General features: G+C 42.0%; 1 protein-coding gene and 1 pseudogene across 2 annotated transcripts in view; one reads left to right on the top strand and one right to left on the bottom strand.

Annotated features, from left to right (window-relative positions):
- hspa12a (heat shock protein 12A) overlaps positions 1-8,015 on the top strand; it is a 42,693-nt gene extending 34,678 nt beyond the window's left edge. For both annotated transcript variants that reach the window (XM_024007637.2, XM_024007636.2), the window contains 4 exons: positions 143-247; positions 725-983; positions 2,528-2,631; positions 3,933-8,015. In XM_024007637.2, the coding sequence (XP_023863405.1) occupies positions 143-247; positions 725-983; positions 2,528-2,631; positions 3,933-4,564 (1,100 nt within the window). In that variant the 3' untranslated portion in view covers positions 4,565-8,015. The remainder of the gene's footprint in view (positions 1-142; positions 248-724; positions 984-2,527; positions 2,632-3,932) is intronic.
- Positions 8,016-12,623: 4,608 nt separating this feature from the next.
- Positions 12,624-21,218, bottom strand: LOC111977914 (inactive pancreatic lipase-related protein 1-like; annotated as a pseudogene).
- Between the last annotated feature and the right edge of the window lie 651 nt (positions 21,219-21,869).

Here is a 21,869-nt window from a genome sequence, read left to right as displayed (position 1 = left end):
ATCCGCTGAGTGTGTCCCAAAAACAGAAGCCGCTTTTAGAGGAAATTGTCAGAAGTCATGCTTCAGAGGCGTTATTGGCTACCACTATAGTCTTCTGCTCCTTCGCCTCCAATGACGTTTCTCTCTCTCTCCGTGTCCCCAGGTGACCGCTATGTAGTGGTTGACTGTGGTGGCGGAACGGTTGACCTCACGGTCCACCAGATACGGCTCCCTGAGGGACATCTCAAGGAGCTCTATAAGGCCTCAGGTAAAGAGAGTGCTCAATGCTCAGATAACAGCTCTCTCTGAATACATGTTACACTGAGATGGATCTAGGCAATATCCTCAATTCAAAAATATTCACATTCTTCTGGCTGTTCTATCACATTCTGGGGTGGCTGCATGTGTAAAGGACGTCACACTGCTTGCTTAGCAAGTACCACTTCCTCCTAATTCATCCCATTCCTGGCACAAACTTGGGACCTCTGCCTTGCTAGCACATGTGACCGCCCTCCTGGAGTGTCTTACCAGTCTGCGCCACGCGGAAAGCTAGCTGCTCGCTGGCGCAAGTGGGGAAACTTCAGGCTGAGGAGTATATTTCACACATCCCCATGAGCTACACATGGACTCCTAGTCTCAAAAAAACACTTTCAAAGGCTTAATCAGGGTCCATGCATCCCCTCTGTTCTGTGGACTCGGTGTCATTTGAGCTCTTATTGACCGACACTCATTTTCACTTCCTCAGGCGGTCCTTATGGCTCCATTGGTATTGACTATGAGTTTGAGAAGCTCCTGTGTAAGATCTTCGGGCCCGACTTCATCGACCAGTTTAAGATCAAGCGGCCGGCTGCCTGGGTGGATCTGATGATCGCGTTTGAGTCCCGGAAACGGGCAGCGGCCCCGGACAGGACCAACCCCCTGAATATCAACCTGCCCTTCTCCTTCATCGACTACTACAAGAAGTTCAGAGGTCACAGTGTGGAGCACGCCCTGCGCAAGAGCAAGTGAGTGTGTGTGTGTGTGTGTGTGTGTGCATATGTGAGTGTGTGTATGATTGCAGAGGGTTCGAGGATCGGTATAGGATACAGAATACACTGAAAGTCCCTATTGAGTGATTACCCGATTACCCAAGCATGTGTCTGAATAAGCATGTGCTAGCTGTCGGATGTAATATACCTTTACTTGGTGTATGTATCCAGGGGAATACACACACGTCTCCTCTGCAACAGATCTCAATTCCATTACCCAAACATTAAATGACCAACTTGCGACATATGACCATTACTATCCATTTGTTTGTGATACTGTGTGATAAATTAGATACATTTTATTATACCACCAGTGGAACTTCATTTGGGTACATGTGCTTAAAAACATAGGACATAATACCAAAACACACAATGCAATACGATACAGTAAAATGCATAGAAAATAGTGCAATATAAAATCTATTCAATGAGGATTACTTCTATCAATCTATCAGTTGTCCAGGCACTGGCAATGATTATCCATTATACAGTCTGAAACTGCCCAGTAAGCCAACCAGCGAATTCAGAATTCACCACCTTTCCCCCTCTACCACCTTACAGTCAGCTCATTAAGAGACGTGTCTATTGTACAATATAGTAGACTAGTGTCATTAGCTGACTAAGTATTCCCACTCTGGTTCATTCAGTTCAAATGACCTTAGATAAGTCTAACATGCTTTCTTCCTGCTTATACACAGTAGTATGTGCAGTAGTAGTGTTACACTAATAAATGTTTGGATCAGTATGTGCACTTGGATTCACTAAAGATGACTGAATAACTTGAAATAAACCTTGTGTATATAAAGACCTTGTCTCGCTTTGATACTATCCTGTAGTCTGGCTGTTAAAAGTACTGTCTTACATTAGTATAGATTTTCATCCTGTATTAAACTCATGGGACCCTTAAAGACATTCAGACGCCAGAAACCGGAGCCTCCAGGGGTCCTGCGGGTCCTCTGACTCATAGTCAGAACTGTAAATCATTTAGGATGTCTCGCTGTGCCGCAAAAGCCTTTCTGTGAAAGAGAGAGGTCACTGGCAAGCACACACTCACGTCTAGGAGAATTCTCGAAAGAGACCAGATGGATTCTATACACTCCTATAAGATCTGTTACAATACTAACACTGAGGGGGATGAGTATACCGTACATGTAGAAAAACAGAGAGCTTTTGCATGGAGGCAGACACTACTTATCTATTGTTCCCCTACAGACATACAGTACATGTATTCCACAGAAAGCTCACTGTGTTAAATCTCCATACAGATAATTTACCAAGAAGCACAATCGGTAAACATTTGTGAAAGATACAGGGATTTCATTATATTCATTCCAACTGTAAATCTTTTATTTTTTATTTTTTTTACATGTCATAAAGTCATTATAGGCCACCTACTGGCGAAGGAGGAAGTCTGGTTCGGAGTGTGTTGTATCAGTGCTTATACGGTAGCCTACCAATCTACTGGTAATCAGAGCAGCGTCAATAATGGCATGCTAATCTGTCCTCCCTTCTCTCTGCAGTGTGGACTTTGTGAAGTGGTCCTCCCAGGGCATGCTGAGAATGAACCCTGATGCCATGAACGCCCTCTTCAAGCCCACCATAGACCACATCATTCAGCACCTCAGTAAGTAGCCACTATTACTCATTTAAAAAACTGTTTTCTTGAAGGGACTTCTTAGTACGGACACACATATACAGTATACTGGTAGTATCTGAAAGATATTGCCTGTTGTCATTCTATATTTGGAAGCCAAACCTTAGGTGTAGCAATACTGCATCCTATATAATGTTCAGCTGTTGGCCCTGCTGCTGTCTTGACAAAGTGACATATCTCAATTGACCAAGATTAATAAAGCATCAGCATGATTATGTTTTCAGATTGGATTGTATGCATCACCATACTGTATGTGAGCACGCCCAGCCTGGTCTCAGACTAGACGTAACATAGTAAATTAGTATGATATGTTACATTTGGTATGATTACATATAAAATAATGTTACTTAAGGCAAAAATGAAAGTAGGGTGGTTGGTCGGGGTAGATGGGTTGACGTATAATGAGAACATCTAGCAACCCAAAGGTTGCGTGTTCGAATCTCATCATGGACAACTTTAGCTAATTAGCAACTTTGCAACTACTTAGCATGTTAGCTAACCTTTCCCCTAACCGTAACCCTTTAACCAAACTCCTAACCTTAACCCCTAGACTAGCTAACGTTAGCCACAACAAATTTGAGTTTGTAACATCTAATATATTTTTCAGATGTGTAACATATTATACAAATTGCAATTCATAATATATTGTACAAATTCCAATTCATAATATGTCATACAATTTGTAATTCATAACATATACGAATTGTAATTCGTAACATATTATACAAAATGGATGATGGACATTCACAAATTAATACATAGCATATGAAACATAACATATCATACTAATTGGAGTGTCCCGGATTTACATTTATTATGTTACGTCTACCACTGAGTCTAGGTTTGCACTCCACCCAGGCTGAATTGAAAGCATTCCCATCCCATTCTCTAAGGAGTTGAGATCCCAGAAGAGATATCTGGGGAGTGCACACTGCATCCCAAGGCTTCCTCTCACTGTACAGTGAGCAGTCTTCCCAGTACTCCCACCCAAAATAAACCAACCTACTTCAATTATGCATGCAGTGTTTTTGGACAGAGAGTAAGAAGTGGGTCACATTACTTTAGCATGGTCTGCTTGGAGTCTGACGAACTGTCTGATAACTTTGGGACTCAAACAGGGAGGGGAGTTTGGAGATAAATATTTCAGGAAATGTTGTCCTCTGGCATAACACATAGCCATATGCTATTGCCTGCAGAAAACTGAAATTGTATTAATGCTTCACATACTATAGAGTAGAACTCTAGTTGAATAACAACTCTTTCCCTCTCAGCCGATCTCTTTGAGAAGCCGGAGGTGTCTGACATCAAGTTCCTGTTCCTAGTGGGCGGCTTTGCTGAGTCGCCCCTGCTGCAGCAGGCGGTGCAGAACATGCTGCAAGGACGCAGCCGCATCATCATCCCCCACGACGTGGGCCTCACCATCCTCAAGGGGGCCGTTCTCTTCGGCCTGGACCCCAGCGTCATCAAGGTGCGCCGCTCGCCCCTCACCTACGGCGTGGGCGTCCTCAACCGCTACGTGGAGGGCAAGCACCCGCCCGACAAGATGCTGGTGAAGGACGGCACGCGCTGGTGCACCGATGTCTTCGACACCTTCATCACTTGCGATCAATCCGTGGCCCTGGGCGAGACGGTGAAACGCAGCTACACGCCCGCCAAGCCCAGCCAGCAGGTCATCGTCATCCACATCTACTGCTCGGAGAAGGAACGCGTGGGCTTCATCAGCGAGCCGGGTGTGAGGAAGTGCGGCACCCTGCGGCTGGATGTGACCGGTACGGAGAGCACCGTCGTGCGCCGTGAGATCCAGACGCTCATGCAGTTTGGGGACACGGAGATCCGGGCCATGGCGGTGGACGTAGCCACTTCGCGTACCGTCAAGGCTAGCATCGACTTCCTCAGTCAGTAAATAGGGTGAAATGGAGAAATAAGGTCAAAGGGTCATAGGAAGTGAAACCTCCAGCAGCACACACACAATGAGCCAGGGGACAGTGGCTAGAATGTAGCAGTATATTGATCTTTGGGCCTTTTCAGATTAGCATGAGTGCTAGTTTGTTTCTGCTTTAGCTGACTCCTTGGTCAGAAACAAACTAGCATTCAGGTTTTATCCCTGTGTACCATCTGTGTGTGTATCTAGTCTTAAGTGCAGGCTATATTGATGTGCTCTGCTCTAGAGATGTTTAGATTGGAGTATGTACAGAGATACAACACAGCTTTGTACTATAGGCATATATTGCTATTGATACGTACAGCCTTGTTTCAGGTCCATTGTGTGTTATCTTTGGTTGTGTGCTGTAGCTGTGTTAGGTCATGGTAGGTGGATACTGTAGTACTCCTATCTTGCAGCTCTTACAGCTACAACACTATGCTATGACACAATGCTCTACAAACCTATGTCCTCTCCAACCCTCGCTCATGGGACCAAATTTTCACAACTGCTATGACCATTAGGCATTTAAAACCAAACTCCTGGGGTTTCCTTGAACAACAGTTAGAAACTATCATTCAGATGCTTATCCTACTCATCAGACCAGAGTTTTATTGAGTCGGGGTTGGAGAGCACCTGAGATGAGGGAAGGCAGTGGTTCTCCAACAAAAACACTCCACTTGATCAGTTAAACTTCACTGGATAGCTTTCAAATCTGTATTTATCTCTACCATCTCCTGTGGTTAGGCATGAGATACCATAGAAAGGAGTTATATTACCTTATGAAAACAAACTTGGTGCATTAGCTTTTAAAATACATTTGAAGTCATGGAAACTCAGTTCATTTTTGGTCAAATGTAAGCAGACGGTCTCCTATCCTGTCAACAATATCTGTTTAAGGCAAAGGTTGGCTTCTAAATGTGGCTTATTCAGCACTGCAAACAAATCTATGTGTTAGAAATATAGAGAGACTAACAACTAGCTGTTTAGACGTCAGGCTTGATTGTCGAGACGTTCTATCATTTCTTACAAACAACGTAAAAATCCACCTCACTGTTTAACATGTTGCGCTGATCCACAACAAAATATAAATCCGAGAATGTGAAAAGTGGCAGAGTTGACAATGCTGCTAGCTGAACCGGCAAACTGATTTGAATATAGCCATTGCAATGTGCTTTGTGGTTGCCTTCATTTGTTATGCTTATGAGACGACCGAGGACAAAAAAGACACTGAATTTCCTTTTTGAATATCTGAAATTCAGGAGATTGTGTAGGCCGTTGAAAAGGAAAGATGAAATTGAAAATATGTTTATTTCTGTAAATACAGTATTTAAATATTGTACAGATTTTTAGCGTTATTATTTTAGCAGCTTTAGAACAGAGAGTATGTATGCTTTCACACAGACACCTTTTCCCACTATTCTCACCAGCCATAGCATGCGAGTCGAGGCAGAATTTGAATGCCGCATTCATCGACAATGAGTGAAAGTGAGCATCGAAAGAGACCTTGAATACCTTTGTCCTTAAAACATGAGTGGTTATTGTTATGGAACATGGAGTTTCTCTGGGTTGGGCAAATATTTGTGTTGGCTTTGTAACTGTCAATTTGTGTTTAGTTAAAATGTTTACAATAAAATGACAATTGGCTTTTGAAAACCTGTATTCAAAATATCAATAGCAAATATTTTTTGGGGGTCTTTCTAACTACAGTAATTGGCAAATCATACTGACAGACACAAGGTCAACTGAAACTATACTTCAACCACCCTGCAAATAATAGAAAATTACAGTTCCAAATCATTGTCTTTCTTCCCCAACAAATGTAATACAAGAGCAATAAAACCTTACAATTGCAAGGTATTGTTCCTTATCAAAATTTAACTCAACCATTTACATTTTTGTGCTGTGCTTCCATTTTAAATTTGTTTCAAGGCTGCAGCTGCCGGAAGCTGCTGTTGAAAGTATTATCCCCTAAATCAAGTATTGATGAAAGGAAACAACAGCAATATAAACAACTTCATATTTAAAAATATAGATACAATAAATAGCTTTATACTGGAGAAGAAGAAAAAAGTTTATGGCCCAACATACAATCATTTACCCAAATGAATGCCTAAGTTAAGATGAGATGTCAAAACTATTCAGCATATAGACACAATTCATGTCCCTAGTCTTGATTCAAGACAGAGGTAGTGTATTACTCACTAGTAACTGGGTTTGGATTTAAATTGATTTTGTTTTCTACCATAGCTGTTGTTTGCAGATGCACTCAATTTGAGTGGTTGGTAACAAGGTATAGCGCAGACCATGCATGATTACCTGGTCTTCCAGCAGTGTTCCTCTCTGAGAACCCTACACTGAGGATTTCAAACTAATGTGAGGTAGATTCTCACAGAAAAACTCTGTGAATTTAAGTTGGTCTCCCTTGACTTGTTGACGTGAAAAAGTGCACATGCTTTGATTCCCCGATGCTGCCTTTGGCACTCTCCTGCAGTGCACGTTTTGCATGATTAAATCTTTACAGATGATGAGAAAACATCATTTCTAACCACACTTTTTTAAGTTTGAGGGTTAGGTGTGGTGATAATGTTACACCACCATGTGTGGAGAAAAGTGTGGCCTTTTCAACTCTAGATGTAATGACAAATGAATAATTAACTGCGAAGGAAATGCTTTTACATGTACATGGCATGTCCCAATCAATCATCTCACACACTGTTATCGCAGCAGATCTGCTCAATCTCCATCCTAACAACTCATAACAGGTTAATCTATCAACCCTTTCCTCATCCTCATGGAGGTCAATGGATGACTATTGAGTTGAAGGAAAGAAAAAGACAGCATTTGTTTCTTTAATGTATTGCTACTTTGATAAATACATGTATTTTGTGCCGCCTCCAGTATTATGTATTGCACAATATACTGTATGTAGCGGCTTTATATTCAAAGCTTAGTCCGAATTGTATGAAGACATGTTTAGCTGAAGTTCGCATCGTATTGAGTTTATAACGCAGCAGAATATGACAATTGGCACCCTAAAGAGGGTAAATATGTCAAATTCTATGAAGTGTCATTTATTAACCTGTAATTGAATGGGTGGGTGGAGACAGTTAAGGAGCATCAGTTTAGCTAGCTTCTGCATACTACGACAGAAAGTGCTTAACTCTTTATCTAGAGCTTACAATATTACAGGACATGAAAGTTCACTGCTACTTGATTCTATGCTTGTCGTAGAACAAGTTACTTCACTATTCAACCAAAATTGCCACTCTTAACTGTTTCACAAATCATACGTTTTTCAGTTTATCCTTGGGTTTACGCACATGTGATTTTTCTACTGTTGAGTTACAAGTTTCCTGCTCTTACGAGTTGTATTTCAATGCCAAGTATTCACAGCCAAACTGTCATCCAATAAAATGTGTATTTCAAAGAATATCTGACTACCTGTCGTTGTTCGTTGCTGGTTTCATGACATGCTACACATGCATCCTCAAAAAGACTTCCCACATCAATAAAAGTAACAGGGGAAGAAGAAAACAGACTATATCATACTTTTTAATGAAATGATTTATACTTTGCATGTTTATTTAGGCCAAGACAGCAAGGTGCCGGTGCAGTGGCTATAAACAGTCACTGCTGTTTTATCACTAATATTGGAAACAGATACAATGTATTCTGCAATAAAACCAAAGTTTTGAAACCCAATTCAAGCTAATTCATATTTTTCTATGTGTTCTATTCAGTGTTAGCACAATTTGATGAGGTATATCCAAAGCAGCCACAGATTTGTATATGGGTGTGACCCATTTGGGTCTGTGCCCTCGGGCTGGGTAGGAGGAGAGAATAAGACTATCAGAAAAGCAACACTGCTCTCCAGTGGATATTTTGGTCACACTTTATTTGGGTACTCTGGATACTCCATCTGTGGATGCTCTACAGATGGTCATAGTATCGACAAACTATCTGTTGATAAGCAACTGCATGAAAAGGTTATGGTTAGGGTTAGGTTTAGAGTAAGAGTTAGGTTAAGGGTTAAGTTCAGGGTTAGGATAAGGGTAAAGGTTAGGGCTAGGGTGAAGGTTAATAGATGGAATATTCAAATAAAGTGTTACCAACATTTTTTGAAACTACACTACCTGAGACTACGTAATACAGCATTGAAATGATGGGATAACTAGTACAGTACTATGCAGTAGTGATACCCTGCTTCACCACCTGTGACTTGTTTTTGGTGTTTTCGCAACGGACGATTCCAACTCAGTGCACAGGGGGTTCGTGGCACCTTAATTGGGAAGAACGAGCTCGTGGTAATGACTGTAGCGGAATCAGTGGAATGGTATCAAATACATCAAACACATGGTTTCTATGTGTTTGATGCCATTCCATTTGCTCCTTTCTGGTCATTATCATGAGCCGTTCTCCCCTCAGCAGCCTCCACTAACTCAGTGGTCTATATCTCCATGGTAATGACAGCTCGAAATGATTTCAAACTTTGCTGCTCATCTGTTTTTGATCTCTCCGCCCGGGCCAGATCAGTGTATTAGGAGAAAGAACCGTAGATCCAAAATAAGCTCCAGCTGTTTTTTTTGCTGAAATTCAAGACTCATTGACTTGTGCTGTGTCGAGTTGTGACGTTATGGAGACATGGGTTCATAACTGCCGGTATCTATTAGGCCTAATGGCTTTGGAGTGCCTTATGTATAGTAGTACTCATATAGTACAGCGATGATTTTTACCCAAAAAATCCCGGGTTTAATAACAGAGGTTGCGAAATAAGCACATGCTTCAAACCAACCTCAATGTGCTATTCTCTACTCCAGGGGTTCTCAAAGTGGGGTCCGCAGAAGTACTGCATTTAATTTTTTTGTATGAATATTACTAACAACAGATTAAAAGAATTTTGGCCAATGGATCCATGGAATAAATTGAGGGTGTAATATAATACAATAAAATGTCATATTATTAATCTACAATTTATGTTCTTAACCCTGGGCAATATTGGCCTGGGAGGCTCACAGGGATATTGGTATCCACGTTACTCCAGCAATTACAAATGTTTCAACTTAATACTTCTTGTATATATTTTTTTTTACATAAATGCACTGTAATTAAAGCTCTAAAACTGCAAAGTTCTCTCTGCCTTATGGCAAAATGTGTAGAATTGCAGGATATTAGCTTTAAAGCTGCAACAACAAAAAATATCTCTGCCCCATTAAAAAATGTGTAGAATTGCAGTAAATTTGCTTGAAAACTGTTAAAATTTCTCTTCAATGCCATGGGCCTTTAAAATGTTTCTTCCCAGGGCCCGAGACTTGGTTCGTCAGGCCATGCACTGCCAAAGTCATAGCAAAACTCCTTGTATGCCATTTTGTTGTGTTCTGATTATGTGGGGTTCCCTGATTAATTTTCTATCACAAAAGGGGTCCCCGGACCCAAAAAGTTTGGGAACCCTTGCTCTACTCAGCTTGCAATACTGTGCCATTATTCATTTCACATGTACATACTTTTGGATTAAAAAGTCCACTGCTAAATTGTAGTTAGCCTCAAGCGCCCTCGCTAATGATCCAACAAGCTGAATATGAAACTAAACACTTCTTATTCAACCACTGTGTGCATTTAGGAGCGAGTGTGTTATTCTAACAGGAGTGTTTGTGGAGAGGCTCTCAACCCCACACAGGGCAAGGTTGTTTTTAGTTGTTGGATGTGTGCGAGGGGGATGGGTAGGGTGAAGGATAGGATAGGTGCACTGGTTGTCTCCGAAATGGCTGGAAAGTAGGGCAGTTGCTACGGCAATTTCAAGGGGAAACTCTCAAAGTAGGCCCTTGAGTTGCTGGTGTGATCCCTCCCACACATTCACACACTCATATATTCTGTCAGGAAAGCAGTGAGATTTGGAGCTGGGAGCTTTACATGTTTTCATTCCAGCGTGATGTTGCGGTCGATGTTCATGATGCCTGAAGTCTCACAGTTCTTCACACGTTTTCATTCCATTTGGAGCACGTTTGTACTCTGCTGGGCCGTTCCCCCCTCTGTCAGGTTACCTAGCCATCATTTGATTTTATTAGTATTTGTTTGCTCAGCATACACCCTTATCTATGAGATGAGTGTCACTGCATGTTGATGAGAGGTCTGTTTGGGTAACATCCCTCCACACACAAATGTACCTGCACACCATAGGAGACTGCTGAGGAAGGCTCATAATAATGGTGGGAATGGAGTAAATGGAATGATATGAAAACATATGTAAAGCATGTGTTTGATACCATCTCATTAATAATTAATTCCATCAATTAAATGTAGCCAGTCCCCCCCAATTAAGGTGCCACCAGCCACCTGTGCTGCACACACACATATACACAGGCACTTACATACAAACAAATTGTGTACATGAGAGGAATGGCACTCCTTACTGTAACATATTCCAACAACAGAATCCAGTGTTGGAAAGAGTCAAGACCGTTTTATTGGACTGGATGGCTGACTGAACATGCGACTGCACGTGTGTATTTTTTGAGTGCGGGTTTTATATAAATAACTGTTAGATATTCTAGTAAAGTCATGGCATGAAAACAGCATGAAATCAGACCAGCAACCCTTTGTTCCTAATGTGGGCACACCAACTTCAGTTTGAGGAGGCCTTACCCACTACGAAGTAGTCTTAGTATGTTTAGGACAGGTACAGCTACAAAATTATTCTGGTGAGCTTTTTCCATTTGCCAGGAAACATCCTAATCCCTTTATCAATCTATGATAATCTAGATAAACCACATCCCAACCATATAAAGGAAATACAAAAACAATCAGGTTTTTGCTAAGCAATGATTTTGAAGATTGGTATTCAAGGTGTCCCACAAAGCCATTATCTAGTCCAACCATTACCTAATTCAAAGTTACCAAAACCTCTCTCTGTCATTCATTTAGTAGCATCCTTTTGTATACACATCCAATTATATAACTGAAGACACATTGAAAAATCTGTTCTCTGTCATCTGTCGTGTTTTCCCCTGTTTTAAGTATACCTTGCTAATGCTTGACCTGTGTGTGCTTTGTTAGCTACAAAGCCACCCCCAGAGCCCTGGGAGCACTGATCAAAATGAAACGCTGTCATCCACAAATTCCCTCAGGCAAACAGACATAATTACTGGAATTAGCTAGCTATTTTGTCATTAGCCTCTGCATTCAATGAGCCTATTAAAAAGAAATCGAAAAGATAGACAGTGACGGATGTCTACGGCGGATTTGAAGACACAAGCATTCCCCCCCACCCCCCCCCCCGCCCCTTAGCCCCATATTCAATGCTATGTTTAATACCATAATGTAGTCATTCTCGGGGCTGTGGCTCTGCGGATTGTTCTGATTGGTATTGTGTGAATGCTGATGGCTCGACTCTGTTTAGTCACTGCATACAAATGCACTTTGTTAGCGTTCTGATGAAAATGGCAGCTTGCCTTTTAATGCTGTATTTTCCCTAGCCGTAATCACAGGGTGGGTATTCAAATAAATGATGCCAAAACAATGAGACCCAATCAGGATTTACTAAGCTGGTGAAAGGCCAGGGACACGTTAATGAGAGCTGTGAAGACACTAGGCCTCTTGGAAATACACGTATGACACATTAGGCAGGCTTTCTGGCTGGCTGCACTTTTTGTCTAAATGGGAAAAGGAGCGACATGATATTAACGTGTAATTTAGTGTAGATTTGTGTTTGCACAAATGCAGCCCCCAGTCTTTCCACATTTAGGCTAATAAAGAGACGCAGAACTTTCTTCCTGTACGCATTATGCGAACACACAATTCAAATCAGGATTTCAACCCGATCCTGCATATTCTTTCATATGATAGCTTATACACTTTTTTTTGCCATTCTAAGGATTACTTTGTCCTTGAACATGTCGGGATATACGTCTGTCCTTTTTCTTCCACTCATGTTGCTGCAATGCTTCATTGTGTAGATGTATTTGACTGCAGCTGCAGTACCCAATTGTAGAAACAATTGAAATGCTGTAACTTCATTGAAAAGCACAGGATGTCATGTTGTGCTTCACTCAGGTCCGCATGGTTTAAGGGTCTGAAGCACGATCTCACGCACCATCTCGTTTCCACAGAACAAAAAGCTGCAACAGAGAGATATGGTGAGCCAGTGGAACATGAATGGACGAATGTTTATCACAGATGACGGTCCTATACTGCCCTCTAGGGTTTTACAGAGCATACATCTTTCAGAGAGCTGCTTTTTTCCTCAAAATGATAACTTGTTATATATTAGGAGGCTACAGTCCATGTTAGCTGGTGTACAATAAATACATTACAAACAGCGTGTTATTTAATGTGTTCGTCTCATCATAGGTTTACGCTCCAAACCAAATTAACACAAACGTTGGTAAAGAGGCGCATAGGCAGTAAATCCTATCGCAGTACTAGTTTTGTTAGGGCTGAGTCTGAAGCCTCAGGAGCCCATTTTTGGCACTAGGGGCATACGGCTAGCATTAACAGAACGCCCTCGTTTGTCCCGAGGCGCAGACTGCTGCCACACAAGTCGGACTGGCAGGGCAGACGGATTTACCATTTCCCATCGATATAAAGTAGTTTATAGATGAGTTGAGATCATGTAATGTCACACACACATTTAAAAAATGTTACATTGTTCTACTTGTAAGTGTCACATCATAGCCCATAAAATCAGTTGAACCTCTGAAGGCTGAACTTGAATCACAGATCAATTTACAGGACAACTGACTGATCCTGCCCTAAACTAAACGGAATAAAGGAATTAACATTTTCTGTTCTTTCCTAAAGTGGCCCCCTGAGTCCTGGTAAAACCTACGAGCTCTTCATCCACGCTGAGACTTACATTGGCAAGGTGACTCAGGTGAAGTTCCTCTGCAACAACCACATCAACCCCATGCTTCCCAAGTTTGGCACCCACAAGATTGAGCTGCTGCTATATATCAGGAGGGATATCTGATGCCCAAGTAAAGCCAGGGAAAGGCCACTTACGGGCAAAAGGCACAGCGTCTCCAGTGTTCAGGTAGAACTTAATCTTGGATTGGCCACTGGGGACGGGGAATTTGTCAGCAGAGTGACCCATAGTGGGACATGCATATTGTCTGCACATGGTAAACACCTCTCATAAAAATAAATACAAATTACAGAATCAGGTGAAAACATTGTTAGACAGTGGATTTGTTAGCGCCGAGGGACCCGAATATAGAATATGACCATATATGGCAAGGTATAGAAACAAGAATGTGTAGATTTTTGTACTGGGAGACATTCAATTGAGGCATTTTAGTTTGAAAGTAAAGATTAAAGCTTAGTATTTATCCACAATTGCCATTTTTGGCCATTCACGAAAATGCAAAAGGACAAGCTATAAAAGTATTGGTTAGCTCGTTTTGCACGTTTGATAATGCATTAGGAGTCAGTCCACTACAGTTAATATTCTGCCCAAGGTGAAATGTTAAGGGATCTTGCATGTTATGACCCATCACTTTCCGCCTCTTTACGCCAAAGCAATCTGTGAGTACTCATCGTTTCTCACCCATGGCTTTGAGTACCTGAAATAGGGGGAACACACGCAAAGCTCCTCACAACTTTTAATGCGTCTTAGATCGCCACCCTATAAATATTTAGTTCAGGATGACACCAGTTTATAGTTGTGGGAACAGCAGGGTTTGGCTGTCAACAGGGCAAAGGAACAACACCCGAGGGCGTTTGCGACGTGAACAACGAGGCGTAGGTCAGCATCTCTTGGGACATACTCATACAGTGCCTTCAGAAAGTATTCAGACTCCTTGACTTTTTCCACATTGTTACTTTACAGCCTTATTCGAAAATGGATTAAATTGTCCTCCCCCCATCAATCTGCACACAATACCCCATAATGACAAAGCAAAAACAGGTTTAGAAATGTTTGCACATTTATTAAAACAAAAACCGAAATATCACATTTAAGACGCTATTAAGACCCTTTACTCAGTACTTTGTTGAAGCACCTTTGGCAGCGATTACAGCCTCAAGTCTTTTTGGGTATGATGCTTCAAGCTTGGCACACCTGTATTTGGAGAGTTTCTCCCATTCTTCTCTGCAGATCCCTGCAAGCTCTGTCAGATTGGATGGGGAGCGTCGCTGCACAACTATTTTCAGGTCTCTCCAGAGATGTTCGATCGGGTTCAAGTCCGGGCTCTGGCTGGGCCACTCAAGGATATTCAAAGACTTGTTCCGTAGCCAATCCTGCGTTGTCTTGGCTGTGTGCTTAGGGTCATTGTCCTGTTGGAAGGTGAACCTTACCCCAGTCTTAGGTCCTGCGCGCTCTGGAGCAGGTTTTCATCAAGGATCTCTGTACATCTTTCCCTCAATCCGGACTGGTCTCCCAGTCCCCGCCTCTGAAAAACATCCCCACAGCATGATGCTGCCACCACGCTTCATTGTAGGGTTGGTGCCAGGTTTCCTCCAGACGTGACGCTTGGCATTCAGGGCAAAGAGTTCAATCTTGGTTTCATCAGACCATAGAATCTTGTTTCTCATAGTCTGAGAGCCCATGAGGGCTGTCATGTGCCTTTTACTGAGGCGTGACTTCCATCTGGGCACTCTACCATAAAAGCCTGATTGGTGAAGTGCTGCAGAGATGGTTGTCCTTCTGAAAGGTTCTCCATCTCCACAGAGGAACTCTGGAGCTCTGTCAGAGTGACCATCAGGTTCTTGGTCACCTCCCTGACCAAGGTCCTTCTCCCCGATTGCTCAGTTTGGCCAGGCGGCCAGCTCTAGGAAGAGTCTTGGTGGTTCCAAACTTCTTCCATTAAAGGATGATGGAGACCACTGCGTTCTTGGGGACCTTCAATGCAGCAGATCTGTGCCTGGACACAATCCTGTCTCGAAGCTCTACGGACAATTCCTTCGACCTCATGGCTTGGTTTTTGCTCTGACATGCACTGTCAACTGTGGGACCTTATATAGACCGGTATGTGCCTTTCCAAATAATGTCCAATCAATTGAATTTTCCAAAGTAGGACTCCAATCAAGTTGTAGAAACATCAAGGATGATAGATGGAAACAGGATGCACCTGAGCTCAATTTCGAGTCACATAGCAAAGGGTCTGAATACTTATGTAAATAAGGTATTTATGTTTTTTATTTTTAATACATTTGTAAAAATGTCTAAAAACCTGTTTTCGCAATGTCTTTATGGGGTATTGCGTAGCTTAATGAAAACATTTTTTTTTAAATCCATTTTAAAATTAGGCTGTAACGTAACAAAATGTGGAAAAAGTCAAGAGATCTGAATACTTTCCGAATGTATGAGGTCATGCACCATGCACCCGGGGCTGTTTGATTGGGATGCGACCCAAAGCAGGGATAAACTGCCATTAACGTGAACAGCTGCATTCCCTCCCATAGAAATCATGGGGGACGCCCGTCTGCTACAGTCTTCGCTGAACCCATTCCCGGCAAATCAACTTCTAAAACCATAGAAACAGTTCACAGCCATATCAATGTCATGTACAACAGGTGCGTGCGTGCCCCCCCAGGACAGTCTTTGCAGCCAGCGATGCGCCTCCCCATCCCATGTGATAGCCTAGAGTAGTTTGTTAATGGAGGACAGCCACCCAGCCTTGGCCCCCTAACAACTCAGCGCAACCCCAGTAAGTTGGGGAAAACTTTCAAACCCAAATAAAGAAAACACTTACGGAGTCAAAACCTGTATCCCGTAAAGCCTTCAGGGTTTACGAGTCTGTCATTGTAGTACTTGTAGGATCAGAGATGGTTGCAGGCAACAACATTGCGCGTGTCTGGCACAATAACAAAGGGGGCAAAGCAGAGAGAGGGATGGGTGAAGGCCATGGGCTATGTTGTAGTCTCCCAGCATAGGGCAAGTACCAGGCGCTTCAAAAGCTGTGGCGCCATCTTCCACTCTTCTCTACAATCAAAAGTGGCAGATTCAGCTGTGCTGGCCCCCAAGGCAGCAGCACATAACTGAAGGGGCCTGCCACCATTTTAGAAAATATTTGTCCAGACCGGTCCAATTGAAAAAACTGGTGTTCTTTATGGTTTTACCATTCGTACCACTCCAATATTCCAGGGGATACATTTTCAGATGGCCAGACAAGAAAATGTGTGAGTCATTGTGACATGGAGTGCCTATGCTGCTAGTTCTGACCTTACACTACATAGAAAGTTACATTACATCAACTTGTAACGGCTGGTTAATAGATTGGGGTCTCTATTCACTGACTGGCTTTGGCCATTCATACATCGATCAAGGGACACCATTCATTCCTATGTGAAGACTCAATAGCGCATTCAAGCCAAATGAAGTCTTAAGATAGTGTCTCATGGAGGAAAAACATGTGCAGTTTGAGCTTATCCATGAAGTGATGTTGCTGGCTAACTCAGTGCCGCCACCTCTCATTGAGTAGCTCACGTTGAAGGCCAACTGGGGTACTGCAGGTTGCCATTAGCAACTCAATTATCCTTATAACTTATTCTGTGTGCAATTTTGAAGTTATCAGTTCAAGGACATACATCTGGTTTATTAGAAGCAATTATTTGTATCATTGTTTATTAAAAAAAAAAAAAAGATTGCCATTTTTCCATTCGCTGTAATGGGGGGGGGGTCCTGTTTTCCGCTAACAATGCCTGCAGTACTGCAGTTGGCATTCAACTTCTGTAGCTTCAATGAGAGGTGGCAGTCGTTCTCCCCTGGCTCTATTCAATCCGTATCGCAGAAGTTCAGCATTAGTGTTATTGAAATTTAAAGGCAATGTTCCGGCGTTAGCGGAGACTGCATTCACGTTGCCGCTGCTGCATGTCAGCTCAAATCGGAAGTTACATTTACATTTATATCACGCAATCGGGAGTTATTTTCCCTTGCGGTTGATCCTCATCTATCTTCACCTTTTAAGCATTTTCCCCCAATTCTACAGGTTTCAAGACACAGTACAAATATGCATACATTCTCCCCTTCCCAAAGGCAGTCAATGTCCACAATGGTAGAGACAATGTTCTTGTCAGTCAGGCATGTGCTCTCCTCCGTTAAGGTCGAAGTCAATGTGGCCAACAGCCTGAGATATGCCCTTGCCTGAAATAAAAAGGATGATTTAGTCTTATGCTGTATTCCGCTAATATGAACAGAAATATTTTGTGTAAGCCACGAATGTAAGCCAGGGTATTCGTCACACTCAAAAAGTGCACTTTATTTTGATATTTAAAAACAGCCATTGTGTCCCATAGCAACATAAGGGATGAAGGGCAGCGTGTCAGTGTGAATGACATCTACAAGTGTGGCATCGGACTGGTCCAGGCGCTCCGTGGCAATGAGGCCCTGGAAGCAGGGCTGTGCTGGGTCCAGCCCTGAGAGAGGAGGACAAACACACAACCTCTAACTCAGAATTTCAGTCAATCACTTTACATCTACACGTTTTCAAGAAGGGTTATATGGCTCAGAATAGGAGTTGGGGGCTCGGGACCTGGGTTTCAACGCATTACGTAGATCCATGACGATGTATACATGTGCTTAGCTAAGATCTGACCTGTGATGCGTCCTAGCATGCTGATCCTGCGGCCCACCTCCCCAGCAGCGTGTGCCCCCAGACTGTCCGATAACGTGGACCATGTTAGCCTTCCTGTGACAGAAAATGTTACGGTGAGCGTTGGAGTGATAATGCTATCTTTCAACCTAGAACGCTCGGTTTGCTGTGTGACAGTTGTGCGTCCATGCTGCCGCAACAGAAATAGATATGTTTTTAGGTTTAAACATTCTTGAGCTGTGAAACAACATATGGCATGTGCACGTGTAGACAGTCAGGGTCAATTCCAATATAATTTCAAATTTAATTCACTTATGAAGTGGAGAATTTGTTGAATTCAATTACAACTCCAACAATCTTAAAGTTATAGAATTGGACTACATTAGAATGGTGAAAAATGTCACTTCAGAATTGAAATTCAGTGTTTTTCCACTTCCCAGTTAAACTAATGCAAAGAAATATAAAGGAAATAATGCAATTATAGAACATTTACTGCAGGATTTGAACGCCTAAAGTGGATTGACGCAGCCTTGTGTCAATCTAATTAAAATAATTACTTCTCCATCAGAATACATCAGTTTAAGCTAGACGTATCCGTTTTGTATGGGCTGTGTCTCATTCCACCGTATCCGCTCGTGTCAGCCTTCCACAGCTGCGATGGAAAGTGGATTTGCTACAGCGCTGTTTGTCAGACCAGGAGACATCCCGAAAATCGGTCTCTCATGAAAACGTCTGTGGCATCCCGAAAGGTTTGACCTAAAAACTAATATGACAACCATAGAAACATGACTCACGATGGTGTTCTCAGTTTTGTCACGGTACTCGTCTGAAGTTAACCCGGTACCAAAAAATGTATATAAGTGATTTTGTGCCCCCCACCCTTAAAGGGGTCAAATACATGTCCATTTTTAAAAACTAATTCCTGAGCCTTCTTATTTCTCCTAGATATAGGACAGAGACTTCAAAACATTATGACTTCCTTTGATTGTCTTTTGCGGTTTATGAACGTGTTACTCAATGCCTTTCAATGGGCTATAGCAGCAAAGGACAAATTCTATATTTTATCAAATTGTAAATATATATCTACACAAGTGAATTTTAACAGCTAAAATATCCACAGTATATCTTAAAACAATTCCATATGTTAGCTTAGTAGAATTTGAATTGAATAAAATGTACAGGGAAAAGGAATTGTGGAATTCACACCAACCCTGTGTATACAGTACCTATGGTCCAGACAGTACTTACCCAGAAGACGTCAATCATGTGGGCCACCTGGGCGCCAACGACTCAGATGTTATTGGCTGCCTGTGTGCAGAGGGTCAGCCCCCCCCTTCTTCCAGTCCACACAGATGCAGTTGACCTCTTCCTCTGTCAGTATCGTCTAAGAACACAAACATGACATCAACCCCACAATGGGCACTGCTGTTCCCGGTGTTAACTATCACTTACTTCCTTGGTGTTATCCAGAGAACCACCCACTCACCCAAAAATAAAATATCAAGCATAGTACACAAGTCCCATTGGGAGGGACTCAACATGTAGTGCACTCAGACTAGAACTGAACACTGCCTACTTTGCACATTTCAATAAGCCAGTTCTCGTCACCCTTGTCAAAAAAAGCATTAGTATTTACCGTACTCTCTGTAAGAAATGAATAAGTAACCAGTACTATTAACGACAGACATTTGTGCTGAATCTGTTTGCTCTTTTAATATACACTGATCTGGTGCTACTCTTCTGTGTCTGGGAAACAGGCAGTTGGAGGTGTCAGATGTCACATACTATTGTGTACATACTATAGCATCAGTTCATGTCAAGGCCAAAAGATACACCATCTATATACAGTAGCATTATAACTGATCAGCACAGTACACAATATGAATCATTGTGGAAAAACTGGCATTCACTAACACTTAACAAAACACTAGAAGTTGTTGGTTTCCATCAGTCTCACGAAATCCCACAGTGAAAAAAAGCTGAAATTCACTATTTTTCATCCATCTGCTTGCGCTGCATTCATATTCAGTCTCACGTTGAAGTGTTTTACCATTGTCTTCTCAGGACAACCAGGGCCGCAAACAGTAAACAAAACAATGACAAACAACTGCATTCATGTTTTATTGACAAATGTAAATAAAAAACCTGATAAAAATGTATTTATACGAATCCTGTAAGTACAGAAATTCTTGGCTCAGTGGGAAATTATCCAACTAGTCAGTGACAACTGTGTGAAGTTTGAAGTTTGTGACAGCAACTATGTGAGTTCATTACAGTATTATAGACACTATGTCCTGGGATTTCCTAAGATCTTCTATGTTCAGGGGCGGCAGGTAGCCCAGTGGTTAGAGCATTGGGCCAGTAACCGAAAGGTTGCTAGATTGAATCCCTGAACTGACAAGGTAAAAATCTGTCGTTCTGCCCCTGAACAAGGTAGTTAACCCACTGTTCCTAGGCCGTCATTGTAAATAAGAATTTGTTCTTAACTGACTTGCCTACTTAAATAAAGGTAAAATAAAAAAAAAAATATGTACAAGAACCGCTTACCTTCAAACGACTCTGGTATCAGCGGCTGCAGAAGAAATATACGAATCCAACACAACAGCCCAGCAGTCAAACGGGGTTAACAACGCTTAGATCACACAGACAGCTTCATTGCACTTTGGTACACCAGAATTACATTCATTTCCAATGAAACGCTGCATTTGCCTTGCAGCATTGCATTGGTAGAGGCAGTTGCAGTGTATTCGGTGTGGTGCATACGTTGGATTTATCGAAGGTATGCGTCAAACTGTATGCGTAGACGGCTTGACAGAAATGGTAGCAGAAGGCGAATGATTAACTTTTGTTCCATACATATCCAGATGATGCTGCGGCCTATTTTGCGCAAGGATGCTGTCAGTGTGATCGAAGCGTAAGAAGTCCAAAACACACCGGCGTCACTCTAAAAGTTTAATTTATGTTCATAAACAGTATTTCCAGAGCAAATTACAACCATAAAAAGACATCCCAATTAAATAGGTCACACCTATTTAAAATGTCAGGCTACCTAATTACCTAGTTGAAATCAGTTGTGTCAATTAAGCCTCCTTCATACCTGGTGCTAACATTGTTCCTGTGTCCTGATCTTAACCACATTCTGATCGTGCCAACGTTGTTTGCGGTTTTACCTGTTGTTCTTTTGAACAATCAGATCAGATCTTTGCCAATAAATGGTCTGGTTGTGTAAACGCAGCCATTGTAGCCATTGCATCTACACATGGCAGTAAAATGTGTCTCTTATGCGTCCACTATGTCCACATTGTGACCAAATATTCTGGTCCCTCCCTGGATGCACATTTTTGACTGATATTCTTTCAAAATAATATGAATTTATTTATTTAAAGACGTATATTTATGCCAAGTCAATGGCGTCACCTGTCAATGATTTTATAGGGTGTATAGCCCCATTTATACCAATGCTAACATGGCTGCGTTTAACACAGACAGCCTAATTCTGATCTTATTGGTATTTTGACCAATCAGATCTTTTCCTCAGATCTATCCTCAGCCCTTTGTCCTCAGATCTTTTTACACATTCTGATTGCGCCCATATTTTTAGACAGGTGTAGATAATTAAAAGACACATTGCGATCTGATTGTGATCAGATTTTCCAGACCACCTCCTGAGGAAGTCAGGGACTCGTTGTGTCCGGATATCAATCAAGTGTAAACAGATCTGGATGGTCAAACCATTTAAATCATCATTATACTGGCCTCTA

This window comes from Salvelinus sp. IW2-2015, linkage group LG18, assembly GCF_002910315.2.
Source record: "Salvelinus sp. IW2-2015 linkage group LG18, ASM291031v2, whole genome shotgun sequence".
Classification (NCBI taxonomy): Eukaryota; Metazoa; Chordata; class Actinopteri; order Salmoniformes; family Salmonidae; genus Salvelinus; species Salvelinus sp. IW2-2015.
Note: the sequence above shows the minus strand (reverse complement) of the source record. Positions and strands in the feature narration are given on the sequence as shown.